Here is a 19,301-nt window from a genome sequence, read left to right as displayed (position 1 = left end):
ATATATCTGTAAATTCCTGTATGTTTACATCTACTGTATATATCTGTAAATTCCTGTATATTTACATCAACTGTATATATCTGTAAAGTCCTGTATGTTTACATCTACTGTATATATCTGTAAAGTCCTGTATGTTTACATCTACTGTATATATCTGTAAATTCCTGTATGTTTACATCTACTGTATATATCTGTAAAGTCCTGTATGTTTACATCTACTGTATATATCTGTAAATTCCTGTATGTTTACATCTACTGTATATATCTGTAAAGTCCTGTATGTTTACATCTACTGTATATATCTGTAAATTCCTGTATGTTTACATCTACTGTATATATCTGTAAATTCCTGTATATTTACATCAACTGTATATATCTGTAAAGTCCTGTATGTTTACATCTACTGTATATATCTGTAAAGTCCTGTATGTTTACATCTACTGTATATATCTGTAAATTCCTGTATGTTTACATCTACTGTATATATCTGTAAAGTCCTGTATGTTTACATCTACTGTATATATCTGTAAATTCCTGTATGTTTACATCTTCTGTATATATCTGTAAATTCCTGTATGTTTACATCTACTGTATATATCTGTAAATTCCTGTATATTTACATCAACTGTATATATCTGTAAAGTCCTGTATGTTTACATCTACTGTATATATCTGTAAAGTCCTGTATGTTTACATCTACTGTATATATCTGTAAATTCCTGTATGTTTACATCTACTGTATATATCTGTAAACACTTGTATGTTTACATCTACTGTATATATCTGTAAACACTTGTATATTTACATCTACTGTATATATCTGTAAAGTCCTGTATGTTTACATCTACTGTATATATCTGTAAACACTTGTATATTTACATCTACTGTATATATCTGTAAAGTCCTGTATGTTTACATCTATTGTATATATCTGTAAAGTCCTGTATGTTTACATCTACTGTATATATCTGTAAAGTCCTGTATGTTTACATCTATTGTATATATCTGTAAAGTCCTGAATGTTTACATCTACTGTATATATCTGTAAATTCCTGTATGTTTACATCTACTGTATATATCTGTAAATTCCTGTATGTTTACATCTACTGTATATATCTGTAAATTCCTGTATGTTTACATCTACTGTATATATCTGTAAACACTTGTATGTTTACATCTACTGTATATATCTGTAAACACTTGTATATTTACATCTACTGTATATATCTGTAAAGTCCTGTATGTTTACATCTACTGTATATATCTGTAAAGTCCTGTATATTTACATCTATTGTATATATCTGTAAAGTCCTGTATGTTTACATCTACTGTATATATCTGTAAATTCCTGTATATTTACATCAACTGTATATATCTGTAAATTCCTGTATGTTTACATCTACTGTATATATCTGTAAATTCCTGTATGTTTACATCAACTGTATATATCTGTAAATTCCTGTATATTTACATCAACTGTATATATCTGTAAATTCCTGTATGTTTACATCTACTGTATATATCTGTAAATTCCTGTATGTTTACATCTACTGTATATATCTGTAAACACTTGTATGTTTACATCTACTGTATATATCTGTAAACACTTGTATATTTACATCTACTGTATATATCTGTAAAGTCCTGTATGTTTACATCTACTGTATATATCTGTAAACACTTGTATATTTACATCTATTGTATATATCTGTAAAGTCCTGTATGTTTACATCTACTGTATATATCTGTAAAGTCCTGTATATTTACATCTATTGTATATATCTGTAAAGTCCTGAATGTTTACATCTACTGTATATATCTGTAAATTCCTGTATGTTTACATCTACTGTATATATCTGTAAATTCCTGTATGTTTACATCAACTGTATATATCTGTAAAGTCCTGTATGTTTACATCTACTGTATATATCTGTAAACACTTGTATATTTACATCTATTGTATATATCTGTAAAGTCCTGTATGTTTACATCTACTGTATATATCTGTAAATTCCTGTATGTTTACATCTTCTGTATATATCTGTAAATTCCTGTATGTTTACATCTTCTGTATATATCTGTAAATTCCTGTATATTTACATCTTCTGTATATATCTGTAAATTCCTGTATATTTACATCTTCTGTATATATCTGTAAATTCCTGTATATTTACATCTACTGTATATATTTGTAAATTCCTGTATATTTACATCTTCTGTATAAATCTGTAAATTCCTGTATGTTTACATCTACTGTATATATCTATAAAGTCCTGTATGTTTACATATACTGTATATATCTGTAAATTCCTGTATATTTACATCTACTGTATAAATCTGTAAAGTCCTGTATGTTTACATCTACTGTATATATCTATAAAGTCCTGTATATTTACACCTGTGTATCTGTAAAGTCCCGTGTACCTTACAAGTACAATGGAGTCTTAATGTATTTACTTAATTATGGCTTTAACGTTCATACATTGCTAAATATCACATAGAATAAATGTGGAACTACACTCACTGTATACATTAATAGGAACACATGTACACCTGTATATCTGTAAATCAATGTAATAAAGTGGATGGTGAGTGTAGACATTATGAAACTGACTACTGAAACAGAAATCGAATACATTTTTATACTCATATGAAATATAGGAAAAGAATAATGTGCAACACAGTTCAGATATTTCAAACTATTCTTTAATAGATTTGGCCATAATTAGTCAACAGGAAACAGTTCCTGTCAAATCGAAAACTTGATGTGTGGTCCCAATGCCCAAGAACAGGCAAACAAATGTCCTAAACAACTTTCAACCAGTGGCCTTAACATCACATATAATGAAGACCCTGGAAAGACTGATATTAGCTCAGCTTCAACCACTGGTCAGAGCTGAGTATGGTGACCCATAGTAGTGAACACACACCCGGAGCAGTGGGCAGCCTTTTTTTGCTGCGGCGCCCGGGGAGCAGTTGGGGGTTCGGTGCCTTGCTCAAGTGTCTCACCTCAGTCGTGGTATTGAGGGTGGAAGAGAGCGCTGGTCATGCACTCCCCCCACCTACGATCCTTGCCGGACCTGAGACTCGATTCCACAACCGTTGGGTTACAAGTCCAACTCTCTAACCATTAGGCCACGACTGCCCCATACAGCTTGAACTGTTGGGGAGGAAACTATGGGTGATGCAGGTGGATGAATCCATCATCTCATGGATAATGGACTACCTAACTGGTGAGTCAGATACGGCTATGTGCAGTACTGGGGCTTCTCAAGGGACTGTACTGGCTCCCTTCCTGTTCAGTCTGTACACCTCAGATCTTAGGTATAACACAGAGTCATGTCAAGTGCAGAAGTTCATGCATCAGAGGTGGGCAGGAGGATGTGTACAGGGCCTTGCTGGAGAACTTTGCTGAGTGGTGCAAACTGCAGCCAAACATTGGCAAGAAAAAAAGAGATGGTGGTGGACTTCAGGAGGTCCAGGCTCCACCTATCACCCGTCACCATTGATAGAGAGCATATGGAGGAAGTGAGTTCCTCCACTTTTCTATTTTGTTGTATGCTGTTGTGTGCTGGGGAAATGGTATTGGTGCGAAGGCCACAAAGAACCTTAACAAACTGATTAGGAAGGCCAGCTTTGTTATAGGAGTCCATTACTATTTATAATGTTAGCACTAGCAGCTGAGCCTGTGTTGCTGCTGTTGCTATTATTATTATTATTATTATTAGCAGTAACAGTAGTAGTAGAACTACCTCATGGCACCTTTTAACTGGCACCTCCCCACTTTCTTTCACACATGAACAATATCTAAGTGCCTTGTTTGTTTATACTTATCTTTTGTATAGAGACAAATCCCTCCCTCCCTCACCTGGATTTTTATTTTATTTTATTTTATTTTTTGCACTGTGCTATTTTATTGTATTTATGGTTATCTGTGAATCTTTGTCTTTTACCACTTTTACCACTGTAACACTGAAATTTCCATCAGGATCAATAAAGTTCCAACCTATCTATCTCTCTATCTGTCTGTCTGTCTGTCTGTCTGTCTATCAACCCAAACAAAAAAGTAAACCAATGAAATTGAAAATAAAAAAAGGACATTTTGTGTATGTTAACGTGTGATCTGGATTCCTGAATGTGAAGCCAGATAGTAAATGCCATCTTTTGGGATCTGCTGGTTACCTACAAAGGGCAGAGAAATACAATCTGATTACTACCTGATATACTGAAGTTATTTCATCCTTCTTAGAGAAGGCAATCCTATAATTCTGCTCCTTTAGTTAAAATGTCTCATAAATGAGCAGTAGGCTCTCTTCTGGTAAAAATAAATAAATATATAAATAAATAAATAGGTTAAAAAAAAGCTAAAATATTATTTCATATACATGCTGCACCTTTTGGACTGTTATGGACTGTTTTTATTTTCAGTTGTTTGCATAAAGTGTGCAGCCTTTCAATTGTGAGAAACATTAGTTTACAGCAGATATACTCAAACATTTCAGTTAGTCAGGTTATGAAGCTCATGTTCTCATTCTTACTTCATATTTATAATTAATTATTTACACATTAATAAACTCTACATTACTAGTAAACTCACCTGGTTGTGGAGCTGATGGAGTCTCATAAATAGACTCATAGGTGTGTATCGTATCCAAAGAACCTGCTGAGATACAGAGTATAGGGGTCACCACTACCATGATGTTATAACCACCATGATGTTGTGGTCTGATGAAAAGTTACTGTTAACACCCCAGATCCCTGAGTGTTTTATTCCTCTTATATCCCAGCAATTTGCCAGCGATTACACAGCAGTTCCTCCAAGACATGTGAAGTCAGCCAACCACAACTTTTCAGGCTGCTGCTCATGCTGCGTCACAGGGCAGCGTAACACACTCAGAGGAAATCTACCATCTTCCACATACATAAATCTCACAGACACCTATGATTGGCTAGTGTTGCTGTGACTGACAGGGGAGAGAGTGTATGCCCCTCCCACCCTGACAGCACGGCCTATTTTGCTCTCTTGGCCACAGATATCTATGGCATCTCTGGGACTCGATCTCCCGATGATAGAGTGAACACTTTTCTGCTGCGTCACTCGGGAGCCTCACTGATAATGCTTTAAAATGCGTTTTCTAATAGGAACATTTCAAAGATGAGGTTTCATCTCCAGATAACAGTTTGTGACATTGTGTGTGAAGATAATGTTTTAAGTGATTACCTTTTTCAGCTGAATCTTCCTCTGTCTTGGCTGCGCTACCTGAATACAGAGTTAATAATAAGAGTTAAACAGGCTGTGGATTCTTTAATGCAGCTGAACAACACTAGAAATGTGAGAATTAAAAAAATGTTTTACGTTAAGATTCCCTTAACTGACATTGATAACTGCATGAATAAAAGATAAACTTCCGCATTTATAAACTATAAAGTTAATAAGACAAAAAAAATGCAACTTGTCATGTTACAGAGAAATTGCAAAGTGTGAACTCCTCTGTCCTGAAGAAGACTCCTTCCATAAATGTTACAGAAACATCTCCTTACAGAAAACTTCACCAGATCAATGATTACACACGACAACGAGCGCATTAATATAAACCTGTGATTTGCAGCTGCACTACTGTCAGAGCTACTGTTACAGAAAAATTGCATAATCACTAATGCAATTACAAAACAAATGATCCAAGAGATAAGAACAGGCCAAGCAGGTCAGCGGGTTAGCATTCCAGCTCAGTAGTAAAGATAATAAAATTGTAATGTATATAGTTTAAACCAAATATCACCTTTCCTTTTGGAGAAACATTTCCACATAACCAGAACCGATGCTAAAGCGAGCACACAGCCCCCGGCTACTGCAGCTGCGAGCAACAACTCACCTGCAAACAAAATCACATCATCACCTCAGATGTGTTTGCTGAAACAATCAGTCTTAAAACTATTGAAAAATAATATAAAATTAAGACCATGCAGTATGTCTGTGTAATTCATAAATAAATACTAATATGGCACTAATAAAAATATATAAATTATTAATTATTAATGTTGAACATTATTATTAATTTATAATTATAATTTACAAAATTATTTGTGATTATTTTAATAATAATGGAAGAATAGTCAATATAATATCATTATATTATTATAATGATCATAATAATAATTTATACTTATAACAGGAAGCAGCAGAAGAAATAAAATAATAATAAAAATAAACTATATATAATAAAACTATAGAATAATAATTATGTGGGTTTTTTAATGGGTTTTAATTTTAATCAATGCTCAGACCACGTACCCCTCGTTTTCATGATTACGTCAGTCTTTGATGTCACACTGAGCTCCACTGTGTTCTCACTGTGGTAATGTCCTGTAATAATAATTCCATTTAAAGACTTTTAATTGAATCAGTTCTCAAAGACAGAGCACGTACCAGTCCTAGTCCGCTCTTGAGAGATTATTTCAGAGTTTGATATCACACTGAGCTCCACAGTGTTCTCATTGCAGTAATATCGCCCAGCGTCTGAAGGTGAGAATTTAAATATACTCAGAATCAGACCTGCTCCTGAGCTGTAACGTCTGTCTGGATCAGTGATGTGTTTGATAACCGTTTCCTTGTAGATGGTAAGAATCTTCTCCCTTTTTCCATCTACATCTCTGCTCCAGGTCACGTTGCCATTCGTCTCTTTGCCACATTTAAGGACGCAGATGTTTTTCTCTCGACAGGATTTTTTTACTGTCAGTCAGAGTGCAGGAGAAAATACAGTTTCAGTAAAGTTCACCAAGCGAGTACTTTTCCGTTTGAGTTCAAACTTTCAAGGTGCTTTACATATAAAATAAAAACAGTAAAAGACAGTATTTATGATAGATATAGCACATTCTAATTGCTAATCATTTATCTTTAAATCCTAGAATTTTGAGTAATGTTCTTCCTCTTGGTGGCTTTTGTACACTTTTCTGGCCATAACCTTCAGAATCTTAAAGACTGCAATCTGATTGGCTCTCTGCATTTCTGTGTGTTGGCTTTCAGCAGAAGTACGAACTTTTAAACAGTGGACTGCACTGAGTGTTTTTGAGCAGTGTAAAGCCACCAGATCATTCTTTATTAATGGTATTAAAGTTATTAAGCAGGTGTGTTTGGAGCACTTATTGTTATGTAAATAGATAATCCCATATGGTTGTCAGTGGGTTACTGGAAGTGTCGGTGGTTGGTCATCAGCCATGTCAATCACATTGCCTTATTCTGTAAAAGTAGGCAATGGTTATCGTTTATTGTTTCTAGATCAGTAGCTCACAATGTGTGTTCCTGAACCCTAAAGGGTCTTTGAAGCAAAGCCAGGGAGTCGGAAAATATTTTTTCCATTTGTTACAGTGCTGGAAATCACAACCTACCATTACTAATGTTATATATATTTACTATATAGAGAATTATTATCCTGTTTGACTGGTCCCTTAAATGAGTAAGTAAGTAAGTAAATAAATAAATAAATAAATGTCAGATTGGACGTAATGAGAATTTTAATAAAAATACAGTACATTCTGTGAGTGGAAAGTCCATGAGTAAAAAGCTCCAATAAATAATAAAATTAAGTTGTACTGAGAAGTCTGTGGAATTTGTTTTACACTTTAAGGGGTCCCTGGCTGCAAAAAGCTTGATTATATTTACACAGTATATAAAGCTTGTAATTTATATATTGAGTAATAGGCACTACAGGCCATTTCAGTAGTATTTTTTGCACGTTTGCGCAGGCCGAATGTGCTCCGGTCTACAGAATACTAGACGTCTGACTTGTGAGACTAAATCATACCTTCTTTATGTGTTGCTAATATATACATGTATAACTCCTATCCAAATGTGACTGGGACTCAAGACAGTTCCCCTCTGCACCAGCAGAGGTCACACTCACCGGAATTCCAGCATGACCTCTGACAGCACATGGACTTCAAGGTTACTTCTATGTTTTGTGCTTGTATTAAGTTCTGACCCTTTGTTGTAGTGTTATCATTATGTGCCTATATCCTTGCTCTGTTTTCTGGTTTTGTCTTTTGGATTATCCATTGGCCTGGACTGATCTGCTTCACAGTAAAATAACCACTGCCAGTTATATCAAGAGGTTATTTTATTACAACTTCAACTGTGTTTGCATTGTACTTCATTAGACCTCCTGCACATGGATCCTAATTCTTCCTCTGATTCTCCACTGTTACACCAAACACAGGCCCAGAATCTTGAGTGTGTCCTCACTGCAGCCTGTAGCGTGATGACATATTGGATTAGATCCACTACGTCCTGGATGTTGTAACCCTAACCCTAACCTTCGGCGCATGCGTCTTACAACATCCAATACGTCACCGTGCTACCGGCTGCAGTGAGGACCTCTTAAGCACTGCTGAACTACCACCATGCCCATTTTTGTGGTGCGTTCCAGACATCTTTTTTTGCTGTGAATCTATGTGTCAATACATTTATCATCACAAACCACATCCTGCATAACCCTGAAAGGAGAAGAAAACTTGTGGTATTGTGGGGCAGTGGTTTCACAGACTCCAGAAAAAAAACCCACCCCGGGGGAAAAGGGGAAGAATGATGGCAATACTCGCTGAGATGTTATAGTGCAGGGTGATGATTTATTTACAGTGCTGTAGAGGTTATCCAGTAGGGAAAAAAAAAACCTAAAGCTATATACAAAGTTACAAACAAACAAAAATATTTTAACTCTATATACAATAATTTATACTCCATAAATATTGCTCACGGCTATAAAATAAAACATTATACACAATAATAGCAAATAAAGATATAACATAAACATAAAAACATTTCACGATTGCCCTATGGGACACACAGTAGACTAGTCTGTTTCTGGTTGCTTTGCGCCAATTCTGGCAGTATATAGCCAGGCCACCGGGTGGCGCCCAGGTTTGGCCGGCCTATGGAGGAAACGCCACACAAAGAACCCACTACACAGACAATAACAAGCACAAACCACCGGTGTGTATTTAAGACATGAAACAAGGAAAAAGAAAGCAAAACACAAGGATTATATAAGGAAAATATAAGGATTCCATTACAAATTTATTTGAAAGGTTTTTTGAACAGATAGATTTTAATTTGCAGTCTACAAATACAGCCGCCGGAGACTACAACACCCAGCCACCTCACACACTGACATGTTCACTGGCACCTGATTACTGATATAGCACATCTGGTTCCATCACACACACACCCTATAAATAGATACTATGGCCATTCACTGAGGGTGAAGCATCCACTCCGCTCTGTATTTTCTCATCTGGCAATGCAAGCCTTTGCGTCTGTTTGCTATTTTACTTTTTGAACTGGTTTGTCCCTCTGGTTTTTGTGATTCAGGTTTTGCCTAGGATATCCTGTTTGTAAATTGCCTGACCTTCTGCCAGCTCTTGATTACATTTTTGCTAAGTGTTTTTGGGATCTTTTTGCTTGTTTCTATTACCAATAAAAGTATCACCCGCAACCGCAGCTGTCTCAGCTGCCTGACACTCTCATGGAGAAGACATGACAGAAGAAACTGAGAGGAGAAGAATGTGTTTGCTAAAGCTTTTGAAAAGTCATTCTGTCTATCATTAATACAATTGAGAAGAAAAAAACTGTAGTCTTGAATCTTTTTAAAGGTATAAAAGACCAAAAATTAAGCAAGTAAATAAGTAAATAATTAACCTTTTTAAAAAAAAACCAATTATGAATATCTAGATTATTATCTAGATTATTTTTTAATCCAGGCAATGCACTACATTTGTATTTATATTAAAAACACCTTCAGTAATTATGGATTAAAATAAGTCTGCTTTTTACTCACCACTGTTGGCTATGTGTACACTTACACACAGCAGGAGACAGATGAACCCAATACGCTTCATCACGACTGAGTGTAATTATTTATAATGAAACAGAACAAACTTTAGACCGTGTGAACGGAGCGATGCTCTGAACTGCAGTGTGGATAATAAGAAGTGTGTAGAAATAATATGTGGCTCAGGAAGTGATGTATATATAAGTGTGTGTGTGTGTGTGTGTGTATATATATATATATATCACTTCCTGAACCACATCCTTCTTCTACACAAGAAAGTGATGCATATATATATATATTTGTGTGTAGAAACATTTAATTTCATTATTTTTCAAGGCATCTTTGCTGTTATAATGAGCTCCACTCTTCTGCGAAGGCTTTCCACTAGATGTTGGAGCGTGGCTTTGGGGATTTGTGTTCATTCAGCTACAAGAGCATTAGTGAGGTCAGGCCCTGATGTTGGGATGTCGAGGAGGTCTGGGGTGCAGTCGGTGTTCCAGTTCATCCCAAAGGTGTTCAGTGGGGTTGAGGTCAGGGCTCTGTGCAGGACACTCGAGTTTTTCCACTCCAACCGTCACACACCATGTCTTCATGGAGCTCGCTTTGTGCACAGGGGCATTGTCATGCTGAAATGGATTTGGACTAGACCCTTTAGTTCCAGTGACAGAAAATTGTGATGCTACAGCATCCAAAGACATCCATACAATTGTGTGCTTCCAACTTTGTGGAAACAGTTTGGGGAGGAACCACATATGGGTGTGATGGTCAGGTGTCCACAAACTTTTGACCATATAGGATATATATGTATATATGTGTGTGTGTGTGTGTAAAACACACAACTGTAAAAGTGCTGCTTCTGTAAAAATGTTTTCAGAAAATTACTGAGGTAAGAGTACATAAGTCATCTGATGAAAACTGCATGAATAATTACTTTACAAATTACATTTTTAAATGTGTAATGTGGTCAACACCACTTCCATCCCTTATCAGCAGCAAATAAAGAAAGGTAACATCAGCTATCTAGCTAACTTAGCCAAATGCTGTTGGGTTTTCAGTAGTTTGCTGGCTTTGTTAACATTCACACATTTCTAGGTACATAGTTAGCAATCTTGCAAAGACACTCTTTAGTCATTATCCTAAGTGTTACATTTAACACTTGTGTTACTCTGTTTAATACAGAGTTTTAATATTGTAAAAAAAAAAAAAAATCTGGCTAGCTAGTCTAGCTCACTCAGCTAGCTAAAGCCTTGAATGTTGAGCTGTGAAATGCTGATATCTCCAGAGGTTTTGGCTTGCATAATTTACAGATCATTATCACTCTGTTTCCTCTGAAGCATTTAAAACAGAAAATTGCCCTTACTCTCTCCAGAGCACTGTATATTTACAATTGTATATGTGTATGGTTCTGTGTATATATGCACCTGTATACTATGTGTAAAGTTACAACTGTATATTTACACCTGTATAGTCCCGTAAACATTTACACCTGCATAGCTGTACAGTCCTGTATCTTTAAACCTACTGCATATATTTATAAAGTCCTGTATATTTACATTTACTGTATATATCTGTAAACTCTTGTATATTTACACCTACTGCATATATATCTGTAAAGTCCTGTATGTTTACATCTACTGTATATATCTATAAACTCCTGTATGTTTACATCTACTGTAAATATCTGTAAATTCCTGTATATTTACATCTTCTGTATATATCTGTAAATTCCTGTATGTTTACATCTACTGTAAATATCTGTAAATTCCTGTATATTTACATCAACTGTATATATCTGTAAAGTCCTGTATGTTTACATCTACTGTATATATCTGTAAATTCCTGTATATTTACATCAACTGTATATATCTGTAAATTCCTGTATGTTTACATCTATTGTATATATCTGTAAATTCCTGTATGTTTACATCTACTGTATATATCTGTAAACACTTGTATGTTTACATCTACTGTATATATCTGTAAACACTTGTATATTTACATCTACTGTATATATCTGTAAAGTCCTGTATGTTTACATCTACTGTATATATCTGTAAACACTTGTATATTTACATCTATTGTATATATCTGTAAAGTCCTGTATGTTTACATCTACTGTATATATCTGTAAAGTCCTGTATGTTTACATCTACTGTATATATCTGTAAATTCCTGTATGTTTACATCTACTGTATATATCTGTAAATTCCTGTATATTTACATCAACTGTATATATCTGTAAATTCCTGTATGTTTACATCTACTGTATATATCTGTAAATTCCTGTATGTTTACATCTACTGTATATATCTGTAAATTCCTGTATATTTACATCAACTGTATATATCTGTAAATTCCTGTATGTTTACATCTACTGTATATATCTGTAAATTCCTGTATGTTTACATCTACTGTATATATCTGTAAACACTTGTATGTTTACATCTACTGTATATATCTGTAAACACTTGTATATTTACATCTACTGTATATATCTGTAAAGTCCTGTATGTTTACATCTACTGTATATATCTGTAAACACTTGTATATTTACATCTATTGTATATATCTGTAAAGTCCTGTATGTTTACATCTACTGTATATATCTGTAAAGTCCTGTATATTTACATCTATTGTATATATCTGTAAAGTCCTGAATGTTTACATCTACTGTATATATCTGTAAATTCCTGTATGTTTACATCTACTGTATATATCTGTAAATTCCTGTATGTTTACATCAACTGTATATATCTGTAAAGTCCTGTATGTTTACATCTACTGTATATATCTGTAAACACTTGTATATTTACATCTATTGTATATATCTGTAAAGTCCTGTATGTTTACATCTACTGTATATATCTGTAAATTCCTGTATGTTTACATCTTCTGTATATATCTGTAAATTCCTGTATGTTTACATCTTCTGTATATATCTGTAAATTCCTGTATATTTACATCTTCTGTATATATCTGTAAATTCCTGTATATTTACATCTTCTGTATATATCTGTAAATTCCTGTATATTTACATCTACTGTATATATTTGTAAATTCCTGTATATTTACATCTTCTGTATAAATCTGTAAATTCCTGTATGTTTACATCTACTGTATATATCTATAAAGTCCTGTATGTTTACATATACTGTATATATCTGTAAATTCCTGTATATTTACATCTACTGTATAAATCTGTAAAGTCCTGTATGTTTACATCTACTGTATATATCTATAAAGTCCTGTATATTTACACCTGTGTATCTGTAAAGTCCCGTGTACCTTACAAGTACAATGGAGTCTTAATGTATTTACTTAATTATGGCTTTAACGTTCATACATTGCTAAATATCACATAGAATAAATGTGGAACTACACTCACTGTATACATTAATAGGAACACATGTACACCTGTATATCTGTAAATCAATGTAATAAAGTGGATGGTGAGTGTAGACATTATGAAACTGACTACTGAAACAGAAATCGAATACATTTTTATACTCATATGAAATATAGGAAAAGAATAATGTGCAACACAGTTCAGATATTTCAAATTATTCTTTAATAGATTTGGCCATAATTAGTCAACAGGAAACAGTTCCTGTCAAATCGAAAACTTGATGTGTGGTCCCAATGCCCAAGAACAGGCAAACAAATGTCCTAAACAACTTTCAACCAGTGGCCTTAACATCACATATAATGAAGACCCTGGAAAGACTGATATTAGCTCAGCTTCAACCACTGGTCAGAGCTGAGTATGGTGACCCATAGTAGTGAACACACACCCGGAGCAGTGGGCAGCCTTTTTTTGCTGCGGCGCCCGGGGAGCAGTTGGGGGTTCGGTGCCTTGCTCAAGTGTCTCACCTCAGTCGTGGTATTGAGGGTGGAAGAGAGCGCTGGTCATGCACTCCCCCCACCTACGATCCTTGCCGGACCTGAGACTCGATTCCACAACCGTTGGGTTACAAGTCCAACTCTCTAACCATTAGGCCACGACTGCCCCATACAGCTTGAACTGTTGGGGAGGAAACTATGGGTGATGCAGGTGGATGAATCCATCATCTCATGGATAATGGACTACCTAACTGGTGAGTCAGATACGGCTATGTGCAGTACTGGGGCTTCTCAAGGGACTGTACTGGCTCCCTTCCTGTTCAGTCTGTACACCTCAGATCTTAGGTATAACACAGAGTCATGTCAAGTGCAGAAGTTCATGCATCAGAGGTGGGCAGGAGGATGTGTAGAGGGCCTTGCTGGAGAACTTTGCTGAGTGGTGCAAACTGCAGCCAAACATTGGCAAGAAAAAAAGAGATGGTGGTGGACTTCAGGAGGTCCAGGCTCCACCTATCACCCGTCACCATTGATAGAGAGCATATGGAGGAAGTGAGTTCCTCCACTTTTCTATTTTGTTGTATGCTGTTGTGTGCTGGGGAAATGGTATTGGTGCGAAGGCCACAAAGAACCTTAACAAACTGATTAGGAAGGCCAGCTTTGTTATAGGAGTCCATTACTATTTATAATGTTAGCACTAGCAGCTGAGCCTGTGTTGCTGCTGTTGCTATTATTATTATTATTATTATTAGCAGTAACAGTAGTAGTAGAACTACCTCATGGCACCTTTTAACTGGCACCTCCCCACTTTCTTTCACACATGAACAATATCTAAGTGCCTTGTTTGTTTATACTTATCTTTTGTATAGAGACAAATCCCTCCCTCCCTCACCTGGATTTTTATTTTATTTTATTTTATTTTTTGCACTGTGCTATTTTATTGTATTTATGGTTATCTGTGAATCTTTGTCTTTTACCACTTTTACCACTGTAACACTGAAATTTCCATCAGGATCAATAAAGTTCCAACCTATCTATCTCTCTATCTGTCTGTCTGTCTGTCTGTCTGTCTATCAACCCAAACAAAAAAGTAAACCAATGAAATTGAAAATAAAAAAAGGACATTTTGTGTATGTTAACGTGTGATCTGGATTCCTGAATGTGAAGCCAGATAGTAAATGCCATCTTTTGGGATCTGCTGGTTACCTACAAAGGGCAGAGAAATACAATCTGATTACTACCTGATATACTGAAGTTATTTCATCCTTCTTAGAGAAGGCAATCCTATAATTCTGCTCCTTTAGTTAAAATGTCTCATAAATGAGCAGTAGGCTCTCTTCTGGTAAAAATAAATAAATATATAAATAAATAAATAGGTTAAAAAAAAGCTAAAATATTATTTCATATACATGCTGCACCTTTTGGACTGTTATGGACTGTTTTTATTTTCAGTTGTTTGCATAAAGTGTGCAGCCTTTCAATTGTGAGAAACATTAGTTTACAGCAGATATACTCAAACATTTCAGTTAGTCAGGTTATGAAGCTCATGTTCTCATTCTTACTTCATATTTATAATTAATTATTTACACATTAATAAACTCTACATTACTAGTAAACTCACCTGGTTGTGGAGCTGATGGAGTCTCATAAATAGACTCATAGGTGTGTATCGTATCCAAAGAACCTGCTGAGATACAGAGTATAGGGGTCACCACTACCATGATGTTATAACCACCATGATGTTGTGGTCTGATGAAAAGTTACTGTTAACACCCCAGATCCCTGAGTGTTTTATTCCTCTTATATCCCAGCAATTTGCCAGCGATTACACAGCAGTTCCTCCAAGACATGTGAAGTCAGCCAACCACAACTTTTCAGGCTGCTGCTCATGCTGCGTCACAGGGCAGCGTAACACACTCAGAGGAAATCTACCATCTTCCACATACATAAATCTCACAGACACCTATGATTGGCTAGTGTTGCTGTGACTGACAGGGGAGAGAGTGTATGCCCCTCCCACCCTGACAGCACGGCCTATTTTGCTCTCTTGGCCACAGATATCTATGGCATCTCTGGGACTCGATCTCCCGATGATAGAGTGAACACTTTTCTGCTGCGTCACTCGGGAGCCTCACTGATAATGCTTTAAAATGCGTTTTCTAATAGGAACATTTCAAAGATGAGGTTTCATCTCCAGATAACAGTTTGTGACATTGTGTGTGAAGATAATGTTTTAAGTGATTACCTTTTTCAGCTGAATCTTCCTCTGTCTTGGCTGCGCTACCTGAATACAGAGTTAATAATAAGAGTTAAACAGGCTGTGGATTCTTTAATGCAGCTGAACAACAATAGAAATGTGAGAATTAAAAAAATGTTTTACGTTAAGATTCCCTTAACTGACATTGATAACTGTATGAATAAAAGATAAACTTCAGCATTTATAAACTATAAAGTTAATAAGACAAAAAAATGCAACTTGTCATGTTACAGAGAAAGTGCAAAGTGTGAACTCCTCTGTCCTGAAGAAGACTCCTTCCAGAAATGTTACAGAAACATCTCCTTACAGAAAACTTCACCAGATCAATGATTACACACGACAACGAGCGCATTAATATAAACCTGTGATTTGCAGCTGCACTACTGTCAGAGCTACTGTTACAGAAAAATTGCATAATCACTAATGCAATTACAAAACAAATGATCCAAGAGATAAGAACAGGCCAAGCAGGTCAGCGGGTTAGCATTCCAGCTCAGTAGTAAAGATAATAAAATTGTAATGTATATAGTTTAAACCAAATATCACCTTTCCTTTTGGAGAAACATTTCCACATAACCAGAACCGATGCTAAAGCGAGCACACAGCCCCCGGCTACTGCAGCTGCGAGCAACAACTCACCTGCAAACAAAATCACATCATCACCTCAGATGTGTTTGCTGAAACAATCAGTCTTAAAACTATTGAAAAATAATATAAAATTAAGACCATGCAGTATGTCTGTGTAATTCATAAATAAATACTAATATGGCACTAATAAAAATATATAAATTATTAATTATTAATGTTGAACATTATTATTAATTTATAATTATAATTTACAAAATTATTTGTGATTATTTTAATAATAATGGAAGAATAGTCAATATAATATCATTATATTATTATAATGATCATAATAATAATTTATACTTATAACAGGAAGCAGCAGAAGAAATAAAATAATAATAAAAATAAACTATATATAATAAAACTATAGAATAATAATTATGTGATGGGTTTTTTAATGGGTTTTAATTTTAATCAATGCTCAGACCATGTACCCCTCGTTTTCATGATTACGTCAGTCTTTGATATCACACTGAGCTCCACTGTGTTCTCACTGTGGTAATGTCCTGTAATAATAATTCCATTTAAAGAGTTTTAATTGAATCAGTTCTCAAAGACAGAGCACTTACCAGTCCTAGTCCGCTCTTGAGAGATTATTTCAGTCTTTGACATCACACTGAGCTCCACAGTGTTCTCATTGCAGTAATATCGCCCAGCGTCTGAAGGTGAGAATCCAAATATACTCAGAATCAGACCTGCTCCTGAGCTGTAACGTCTGTCTGGATCAGTGATGTGTTTGATAACCGTTTCCTTGTAGATGGTAAGAATCTTCTCCCTTTTTCCATCTACATCTCTGCTCCAGGTCACGTTGCCATTCGTCTCTTTGCCACATTTAAGGACGCAGATGTTTTTCTCTCGACAGGATTGTTTTACTGTCAGTCAGAATGCAGGAGAAAATACAGTTTCAGTAAACAGTGTGATTTTTAAAGTCCTGTCATTTTGTACTGCACACAGCTCTACGCTACGTTAGTTACAAAGGGTTTAGGGAAACACTTGCTAATTAAAGAATGTTCTTATGAATGAGATAACCAAGTACTTAGAGTTATGAATGTTTCAGGAAGCCCACGTCAATCAAGCTGCCTCATTCTGTAAACGTAGGTGTCTCGTGGATATGTGTATTGCCAACCGTTACTAACCACTGGACAGAGTGATTGACGTCTGGCTTGAGACTGTCATATCTTCCCTAATATGTTGGTTATGCATGAATAATTCCAATCCAAATATAGAACTGGTTATGAATCAAAGGCCCACTGAATTAAACCACCACCCAGCTTTTTTCCAACAGTTGTTCAAATATCTTTACTTGTGTATATCAGTGCCTCAATAAATTTATCACAAACTGCATCCTGTTTTAAAATTTACATTTTAAATATCATAGGTGGAAAAAAGCTCCTTTTGCATAATGTGCCCAATATTTACTGTATATAGTTGGAATATATTTAGAGGACAGGGGTGTTTAGTTTATTAAATCTGTTTTTTTATAACTCTACTATTTCCATTAGCCAATTTTCTTTGATATAGAGGACAGGAGAGAAGTTTTTGGAAACTTATAACTGAGGGGTGAAAATCTGTAGCCTTGGATCAAACAAACAAACAAACAAATAAACAAAAAAACAAACAAACAAATAAATAAATAAAGGATATGGAAGCACTCACCGCTGTTGGCTGTGTGTATGCTTACACACAGCAGGAGACAGATGAACCCAAGATGCTCCATCGTGACAGTGTAAAAGTTAAAGACGAAACAAAGCAAACTTTACACTGTATGAACCGACTGAAGTTCTGAGGTGCAGTGGGTGTGATGAGGAGTGTGAAGAAGTGAGCTGTAGCTCAGGAAGTGATGTAATATTGTGTATCTATGATTGCATTTTTGTACCTGACTTGGTTTACTTGTGGGCATCCAGTGTCCATACAAATACAGCAGAAGCATCTCAGAAATGTGCATTATATAATATTTGTGATTATGGTAAAGGTTTAGGGGATTTTAATTTAAATTAAAAGCATTTCAGACAAGTGTAATAACAGATGTGTGTGATTGCGTGATAAAAAAAGAGAAGTGATGAAAGAGAGCAGTTTTCGAATTGCATCATATTTGTATTGGAGAGGATGTATACATGTTCTGTATTCCAGGCACACAAATTATAAATGTAAACCTATACTCAATATTTTTTTTAATGTTTGTACATTATATCACAAATATAACAGAAATACACTATGTGCACCCCTGACCATCACACTCATACGTGGTTCCTCCCCAAACTGTTACCACAAAGTTGGAAGCACACAATTGTATAGAAGGTCTTTGTAAGCTGTAGCATTACAGTTTCCCTTCACTGGAACTAAGAGGCCCAAACCTGTTCCAGCATGACAATGCCCCTGTGCACAAAGCGAGCTCCATGAAGACATAGTGTGTGAAGGTTGGAGTGGAAGAACTCGAGTGTCCTGCACAGAGCCCTGACCTCAACCCCACTGAACACCTTTGGGATGAACTGGAACACCGACTGAACCCCAGACCTCCTCGACATCCCAACATCAGCACCTGACCTCACTAATGCTCTTGTAGCTGAATGAACACAAATCCCCACAGCCACGCTCCAACATCTAGTGGAAAGCTTCCCAGAAGAGTGGAGCTTATTATAATAACAAAGGGAGAATCAATCTGGAATGAGATGTTCAACAAGCACATATGGGTGTGATGGTCAGGGGTACACATATTTTTGGCCATATCTAGGAAACATGATGTGATCAAAGTAAGT

General features: G+C 35.6%; 2 protein-coding genes across 3 annotated transcripts; both read right to left on the bottom strand.

The window, feature by feature from the left end:
- Positions 1–2,590: 2,590 nt before the first annotated feature.
- Positions 2,591–9,891, bottom strand: LOC128318861 (uncharacterized). Its single transcript, XM_053236919.1, has 6 exons — positions 9,831–9,891; positions 6,428–6,730; positions 5,781–5,873; positions 5,222–5,260; positions 4,598–4,663; positions 2,591–4,182 (listed from the first exon to the last, which is right to left on the bottom strand). Exons 1-6 carry the CDS (start codon positions 9,889–9,891, stop codon positions 4,112–4,114), a joined length of 633 nt encoding a protein of 210 aa, XP_053092894.1. The 3' UTR covers positions 2,591–4,111.
- A 3,482-nt stretch (positions 9,892–13,373) lies between these two features.
- LOC113524921 (uncharacterized) lies at positions 13,374–18,330 on the bottom strand. Of its 2 annotated transcripts, none has more exons than XM_026911309.3 (6): positions 18,202–18,330; positions 17,115–17,417; positions 16,465–16,557; positions 15,907–15,945; positions 15,283–15,348; positions 13,374–14,867 (listed from the first exon to the last, which is right to left on the bottom strand). In XM_026911309.3, the coding sequence occupies exons 1-6, from the start codon at positions 18,260–18,262 to the stop codon at positions 14,797–14,799; spliced, it is 633 nt and encodes a 210-aa protein (XP_026767110.3). In that variant the 5' UTR covers positions 18,263–18,330; the 3' UTR covers positions 13,374–14,796. The 2 variants fall into 2 exon arrangements, with proteins under 2 accessions (XP_026767110.3, XP_026767111.3); XM_026911310.3 differs by having other exon boundaries at positions 15,283–15,345.
- Between the last annotated feature and the right edge of the window lie 971 nt (positions 18,331–19,301).

This window comes from Pangasianodon hypophthalmus, chromosome 9 (assembly GCF_027358585.1).
Source record: "Pangasianodon hypophthalmus isolate fPanHyp1 chromosome 9, fPanHyp1.pri, whole genome shotgun sequence".
In the NCBI taxonomy this organism is placed as follows: Eukaryota; Metazoa; Chordata; class Actinopteri; order Siluriformes; family Pangasiidae; genus Pangasianodon; species Pangasianodon hypophthalmus.
This window is presented reverse-complemented; position numbering and strand designations above follow the sequence as displayed.

Bases quoted from the DNA above. Each gene is read 5' to 3' on its own strand.
- LOC128318861 (XM_053236919.1), bottom strand. From the start codon at position 9,891: ATGAAGCGTATTGGGTTCATCTGTCTCCTGCTGTGTGTAAGTGTACAC. The intron at 5,261-5,780 runs GTGATATTTGGT...CTCTGTATTCAG, and splicing joins ATGTTTCTCCAAAAGGAAAG to GTAGCGCAGCCAAGACAGAG. The intron at 4,664-5,221 runs GTAATCACTTAA...TCTGTATCTCAG, and splicing joins GGAAGATTCAGCTGAAAAAG to CAGGTTCTTTGGATACGATA.
- LOC113524921 (XM_026911309.3), bottom strand. From the start codon at position 18,262: ATGGAGCATCTTGGGTTCATCTGTCTCCTGCTGTGTGTAAGCATACAC. The intron at 15,946-16,464 runs GTGATATTTGGT...CTCTGTATTCAG, and splicing joins ATGTTTCTCCAAAAGGAAAG to GTAGCGCAGCCAAGACAGAG. The intron at 14,868-15,282 runs GTGAGTTTACTA...TGCCCTTTGTAG, and splicing joins TCCATCAGCTCCACAACCAG to GTAACCAGCAGATCCCAAAA.